The sequence below is a fragment of the Callorhinus ursinus genome, unplaced genomic scaffold, assembly GCF_003265705.2.
Source record: "Callorhinus ursinus isolate GAN/ISIS: 27379988/994484 unplaced genomic scaffold, GSC_fseal_2.0 scaffold17, whole genome shotgun sequence".
Lineage (NCBI taxonomy): Eukaryota > Metazoa > Chordata > Mammalia > Carnivora > Otariidae > Callorhinus > Callorhinus ursinus.
In genome coordinates, this window is record NW_027397079.1 from 9,296,538 (window position 1) to 9,304,210 (window position 7,673).

General features: G+C 46.7%; 1 protein-coding gene across 1 annotated transcript; it reads left to right on the top strand.

The window, feature by feature from the left end:
• Positions 1-5,495: 5,495 nt before the first annotated feature.
• On the top strand, positions 5,496-7,054 carry LOC141374345 (endogenous retrovirus group K member 13-1 Env polyprotein-like; the record flags this gene model as incomplete). Its single annotated transcript, XM_073902278.1, has 1 exon — positions 5,496-7,054. A coding segment is annotated over one exon (1,383 nt), but the record flags the coding sequence as incomplete, so codon positions are not given.
• Between the last annotated feature and the right edge of the window lie 619 nt (positions 7,055-7,673).

The window sequence follows — 7,673 nt, forward strand, 5'->3', positions numbered from 1 at the left end:
AGAAGCAGTTTCAGGAAAAATCAGTTCAAAGTGGGCAGTGCCAAACTGGGAGTGGTTAGGAGCAGTATACCAATAGCAGCCCAGGGAGAGACTTACACAGAGCAAATGTGGAAGCAAAGTAAAGAAACTATCGATTGGCTATAACTCAAAGCCTAGTTGGGTGTTTGTGGTTGGTCGTTCTTAGCATTTTGATTTCATAACATCGAGGCATTTGCAGGCTTTGATTTTTGGTTTGCTTATGTAGGCTGCCACATCAATCTCATAGCCTCCTTGCTGAACTTATGTAACAATCCCCCCCCTTTGATCATCCTCTCCCCCATGAGAGATTGGTAATGTGTTGATATTAGCACCACTCTCAGTCACCATCAGCGTTTAGTTGCTCTTGTCTCATTGTGACACTGAGAGGGTCTGATGTCAGATCCAAGGAAGAATTGTTTTCGCTGTTCATCTTATTTCTTTCCCCAAGCACGGTGAGATCATATGATGTGCTGCCTGTTTTAGCCAAGTGGCTTGTTTTTGATCAAGGTACAGCAGGAGGTATTTGCAATGGCACAGACTCCTCCTTGTTTAGCCAGTAAGTAATCTAAAGCAATTCTATTATCTAACACTATCTTAGCAAGAAAGTCTAGGGACTATCACCAGAGTTAAGGAGCATTGTCTTCCTGTGCATTAACAGAAGAAAAAAAGCAAGTAGTGAAAAAGAGCAAAAGGAATAAAGGTTTCATATTGGCACTGAAGCTCTTGTTCCAAGATCTTGGGAGGGCTGTCCACTTCAGGATGCCATCTGCTTCTGGGGAGGACCCTCCCTAGTCCATTTTAATTATAGATCTCCAGCTGGTGTGCAGGTCTAAGAGTCTGGGCATGGGGACCCAAGGTTCAAGTTTCTGAAATTTGGCTGCCATGCGGGTAGTGAGAAGAACCGGGTGTTGTCCCTTCCAAGGGGGTTCAAGGGCAGTCTTTGTTCTAAGTGATCACAAATTAGAAGCTCATAATGTAAAATCTGCAGAGCTAGGATGTGGGAGGGACTTGCCCATGACCCCCAGAGACAGCAAGAAAGCAGCAAGCTCAACAGGAACTTGTTTCTGCTTGCTTTTGCTGCTGGAGGCTGAGGCGGGGTGTCTCCTTTGGTTTCCTTTTTTTGATGCCAGAAGTATTAAAAGGTAAATTGAGGCATATTAAAAAATTTAAGAGTTTATCTGAGCAAAAAAATCCATTCAAATTGGTCAGTGCCAAACCAAAATTTATTGGGAATACTCCACCAACCAGAGTTTGGGGAGAGACTTACATAGAGAGAAGACAGAAGCTAAGTAAGAACATTATTGATTGTCTATAGCTTAAAACCTACTTCCCTGCTTGTGGTTGGTTGTCTGTCCTTAATGTTTTGACTTTACAACCTTGAGGCATTTACAGGCTTAGATTTGTCCATCATGTTGTCAAGAGCCATGTGAGTCTGATGGTCTTTAATTAATTTAGCAGAACCAAGACTTTGACTTAGGACAGTGGATGTGAATATGCCTTCCAGTATGTCTGTCTACCATCTCTCTGTCTATCTATCTATCTATCTATCTATCTATCTATCTATCTATCTACCTATCTATCTATCTATCGATCTATGCAAATGTTGGTTTAAAAATAATGGTAGCATATTAGAGCGTAATGGGAATTTAATGCTGGCACTTGCATTTCCCTTAACTAACATTTTCACATGCATACACACTAGATATATAACATATCTGTGTTGCTTACAATTTGACACCTATTCTTCATCTGTTATAACTATGATTTAGGACAAATCCTAATATTTCTGGAGAATATTCAGACATACTTCAAAAGTGTGTGTGTGTGTGTGTGTGTGTGTGTGTGTAGGTCACCAGTTGCGTGTAATTGGTGCGTTTTACATTGTGCTTGAAAATGGCATTGCAGTTCCGGCTGGTGAATATAAAGTGGCCATTTTCTGTTTAGTTTTTAAAAAAAGGTAATGGTTAGTTGTCGGGAGCCATGAGCAACAAAGGGGTTAATCGGGTAGAGCAAAGGCTCCCTGATCCCTTTGAACCATGGCCACCTGGCTGCCCCCATACAAGAACATGTGGTACTGGCTAGCCCGAGTTGTATTTAGGCTAAGAAACCACAGTGTTATTGATAAGCCCTGAAAAATAGCGCACCAGGCCCTTTGAAGGCATGGGAAAAAACTATGCGCTTGAGGAATCTGGCCTTGAATCAGAAACACGGGACGGAGCCAGGAGAAGGGCAGGGAGGAACCTGTGGAACTTGTTTATGTCCTATTGTTATATAACCTAAGCCTATATAAAGTGTGTGAGAAAGAATAAAGTTGTTGCTCGCGGCACCCCCGTGGGCAACCCTCCTGTTCCCATACTTTTATGTTTCATTCTCTTACCCTCACCCCTGTTCGACCTTGCACGCGGGCCGTGGCAAGTGGCGCCCGAACAGGGACCTGAGCACATGAAAGAGGATCCTGGACACTGACGTTGCAAACATTCAGGTAAGAGAACCGGTCGTTTAACCGGCACGACAGGAGTAAGAAATTATGGGACAAAGTCAGTCCGCTAGTCATGCATATTTTCTGCGGACCCTGCAGATTTTATTGGCAGAGAGAGGGCATAAGGTGTCTTCCTCCACACTGCAGGAATTTTTCAGGAACATAAAAGATTTGTGCCCTTGGTTCCCACTAGAAGGGACAGCAAACCCAGAGGATTGGAGACGGGTGGGCCAAGAGATGAAAAATCAAATAAAGTTGCGGGGCTCCGGTGCCTTGCCGCCCAATACAATGGGCCTTTGGTCTCATATTTGTGAAATCCTGGAGCCACAACAAAAAATTGAGCTGATATCTTTAAAATCATGGGTTGAAGATGAGAAAAAAGATCTTATTAAAGTACCCCTGACTCCCACTGGGGTATCCTCTTTTGAGATCCTGGGCAATGATGCTAACATACCCACCCAGGATCCTTTCCCTCCTCCACCACCGCCTATACCCTTGGCGGGGAAAACCCCTAAGGCTCAGAGTGGTGGGGATGAATTTGGCAACGATGATGTTTATCTTGATGATGACCCCATTCTGACTATGCCCACATCGTTGAAATTGGTCCTGCCTGCAGTCACAACCTCTGGTCAAGGGATTAATTCCGTGACTAAGTGCACTCAAACTAGCACGCTGCAGGCTTTTCCCATTATGACCAATCAGCAGAGCGCTGCCAAGTCCTCTGTATCCAACATTAGCCCTTTACAGAGAACTTTACTAACAGCGCAGCAAGCGGGAGAGGACGTGGGAGAGTTTAATGCCTACCCAGTAACCTTACAGGGAGGCCAACGGACATATACTGCCTTAAATTTTAAAATGTTAAAAGACTTAAAGGCTGCCTGTAATCAATACGGGGCCACTGCTCCCTTTACCCTATCCTTGATAGAGAACCTTACCAGAGAAGCTCTTTGCCCGGGAGATTGGAAGGTTGTTGCCCGGGCTTGCCTTAATGGGGGAGATTATTTGTTATGGAAGGCCGAATTCGAGGAAAAGTGTAACACTCTGGCTATCTATAACAGAAGGACCCAAATCCCTGTCACATATGAGATGTTAGCTGGTACTGGAGCTTATTATGAAGTGGGTAACCAAATACATTTCCCTGAGATTGCCTATGTTCAAATCAATGAGGCTGTTTTGACTGCATGGAAAAAGTTACCGACCACTGGCACAAGGACAGAGGAATTATCTAAAATAAGACAGGGGCCCGATGAACGCTATCAAGACTTTGTTTCACGGCTATTACAAGCCGTAAGTAGAATTGTTGTAGATGGGGAGGCAGGAACTATTATAGTGAAGCAGCTAGCCTTTGAGAATGCCAATTCAGCATGTCAGGCGGCCATAAGGCCTTGGAAGTCCACGGGCACCCTTGAGGATTTTTTGCGGCTGTGTGCAGACATTGGTCCCAGTTATGTACAAGGGGTGACTTTAGCAGCGGCCCTTCGAGGAATTCCTCCGCAGCAGCTACATTCACAGCTTCTTAAAAAACAAAAGGGAAAGTCCCCAATGAATTCTAAAGCTTGCATGCCCTGCTTTCTATGCGGGGAACTTGGACACTTTCGTAATGAATGCCCTAAGGGCTCAAGACAAGCCCCATCTTTCAACTTTCCCTCGGGGAACCCCCCTAATAAGCCACAGCCACCTTCTGTGTGTCCCAGGTGTATGCGGGGACGGCACTGGGCCAATGAGTGTCGATCAAAAACTGACCGCCTTGGCCACCCCCTGCAGCAGGGAAACTCCCAACGGGGCTTCCCGCAGCCCCACCAAACAATAGCGGCAATGCTCTCCCCCCCATCTCTGAGGTCAGAGCCAACACGGCAGACCTCCCTGGGATTGAATCCCTTCACCGAGGCACCCCAGCCAGTGCAGGATTAGATCTGGCCCCAAATAGTTCTGTTTATTTAAAAGCTGGCATGCCCCCTCAACCAATAAGTACAGGAATATGGGGACCTCTCCCCCCAAACACATGGGGCTTATTATTAAGTAGATCTAGTTAGACCCTGAAGGGCTTAATAGTATATCCAGGATTTTGTGCAAATTTTCACATCACTCATACAACAGGTATTCCTTATAATTCTCAAGGTCAGGCCATTGTCGAAAGAGCCCATTCCACCCTCAAAATGTACCTCAAAAAACTAAAAAAAGGGGGAAATACTACAGGGGAAAATAAAATATTCACCTCATTTACACCTTTCATTAGTACTCTTTGTTTTAAATTTTTTGAATGTTGACTCGGTTGGCCACACTGCCGCCGAACGTTTTTGGCAGCCTGAGCGGGCTCCCCTCCTCTATGCGAAGTGGCATGACCCCGCCACCGTGGAATAGAGGGGACCCGACCCGGTCCTACGCCAGGGCCGAGGATGCGCTTGTATCTTTCCCCAGGATGAGGAGACGCCACGCTGGCTCCGCTCCGATGCGTCCGCATTGTCCGTGATGGTTTGCAGAATGAGGCGGCTCCAGATCCGCTCGGGGAGGACGAGGAGACGCCCCGCCTCGGATCAGAGGAAAATAACATGCGGAGACATCAAAGCCCTGACCGCTCGAGCTGAGGCCACCGTGCGTGAGTCGGGCCAGCCAGTCACGGCTGTTGCCCTTTTCCTTGCCATGCTATCACTTTTAACCCTTGACTCTGCCCAGGCCTCTTCTTACTGGGCTTTTGTCCCGGATCCTCCTACCGCGAGGGCGGTCACCTGGAAGGATCCCTCACCCACGGTGTTTACTAACTTCACAGACATTTTTGATGGGCCTGAGATTTCCGGCCTCACTCATGCCGTGGCGCCTTTTAACTGGACCAGCCTGGCTTCTGCCCCCCCCCCCATTTGTTTCCAGGCCATCGATGGCCCTGAGGCGCCCCATTATGGATGCGTGGTCACTTCATCAGTCTCCCGAAGAATCCGCTCTTGGTATGGAACTGAGCCACCCAGAGGAGACACTTTGACACCTCATGTAATGGTGGAAAAATTGGGACATCAACGAGGTTGTCCTTCAACATCGACGGCCCCTGCCTGTTGGCCGTTTCGGACCCGCTTCCAGATCCCTTGAGACCCCATACCTTGACTATCCCCTCTGCAAATCTGACCTAACATGGAAAACCTATGGACCCTCTTGGAAAACCTGCGTTCATCACAACCCAGAGATTGTGACTCCCCATGGCATACCTGACACTTATATAATTGACTGGTCAAAAGACGGGGATCTCCCTTTGCGCCGCTCCCCCCTGCCTTCAGAATATGGGCCATACGACCACAATAATTCTGCTCCCGGGGGACTGCTATCACTGGGGAGGATGAGACACCCGGACTTATGGAAAATTGTTGCGGCCATGAGAGATGTTAAAACTAATTCACCCCTTTTCCCTGGCTTCCCCACGGGCCCATTGACATTTCAAATTCAGGCATGTCTTTCCCCACCGTTTCTGTTTGTAGTGGGGGACGGATCTGTAGTACCCGAGGCTAAGGCCAATAGAACCCTTTACAGAATAACTTGTGAGGAATGTTATCTCACCAACTGTTTGCCTTTACCCGGCGCCCCAAATCCAACAAAGATGGTTTTTCTAGCCTTGCAGCCCCCTTATCTAATGATGCCTGTAGAGGTGGGGGGGCCCTGGTATAGAGATTATGGCTACCAATTTGCACAAGAACTGGAAGGCCTACTTAGTCGGGGGCGACGTTTCCTAGGCCTCCTAATAGCCGGCATCACTGCCTTGGTGTCTTTGATAGCATCAGCTACTGTCTCCACGGTGGCACTGTCCCAGGGCATACATACTGCCGCTCATGTAAATAGCTTAGCCCATAATGTCTCCCAGACCCTTGCTACACAAGGAAGTATAGATAGAAAAATTTTGGCTCGCCTAGATGGTTTAGAGCAGGCGGTCGAATATTTGGGCACCCAATATTCATTGTTACATACTCGTTTGTCCTTTGTGTGCCACGGAGGGTATGGTTCCATTTGTGTGACCCCCCTGAAAGCTGACAATGTCTCCTGGGAAACGGTGCAGAGGCACTTGCAAGGTATCTGGCATGAGACAAATGTAAGCCTAGATCTGCTTCAATTGCAAGAACAAATAAACAATATAGCCTCCTCCCATCTCCATGTAGTCACCCCCAGAGACATGGCACAATCCTTTCTACAAAACCTACAGGGGTTTAACCCCTTTAATATCCTCCAACATTCCTTCTGGATTATGTGTGCTCTGGATGTAGGGGTAACCTTATTACTCTGCTTATGGTGTGCTTGGAGTCGCTGTCTGTTTGCTTTCATGGCTAGTACCCAAGCAAATGTACACATGTTGCGTTTAAAGATAAAAGGGGGATATGTCGGGAGCCATGAGCAACAAAGGGGTTAATCGGGTAGAGCAAAGGCTCCCTGATCCCTTTGAACCATGGCCACCTGGCTGCCCCCATACAAGAACATGTGGTACTGGCTAGCCCGAGTTGTATTTAGGCTAAGAAACCACAGTGTTATTGATAAGCCCTGAAAAATAGCGCACCAGGCCCTTTGAAGGCATGGGAAAAAACTATGCGCTTGAGGAATCTGGCCTTGAATCAGAAACACGGGACGGAGCCAGGAGAAGGGCAGGGAGGAACCTGTGGAACTTGTTTATGTCCTATTGTTATATAACCTAAGCCTATATAAAGTGTGTGAGAAAGAATAAAGTTGTTGCTCGCGGCATCCCCGTGGGCAACCCTCCTGTTCCCATACTTTTATGTTTCATTCCCTTACCCTCACCCCTGTTCGACCTTGCACGCGGGCCGTGGCAGTTAGTACATGCTTAAGCAGTCCCAAAGTTAGGCTTAAAGTTTATTTATTTATTATTGCACTTCAACTTTTGTTCTTTTATTCTTTTGACATACAAAGTGAATGCCGAAGATTTTAGCATTATACCTCTGGGGGACTGCCATGACCTTTAGAATGGCAGCATCAAAGGGATCTAGGGAAATATATGCTATGAACATTTAATAACACTGCTACCGTGACTTAGTGAATATTTCCATACTTCTGTACTATAAAAATATAACATTGGGACCACGGTTGAAAAGTTCAAAAACACAAAAGTTTAAGAGTACGCGGCATTTCAAATGTCTGCATTAACTGTTCTGTGCAATGTTTGGTTCTACTTTGTTAGAGTGTCGGGTGTTTT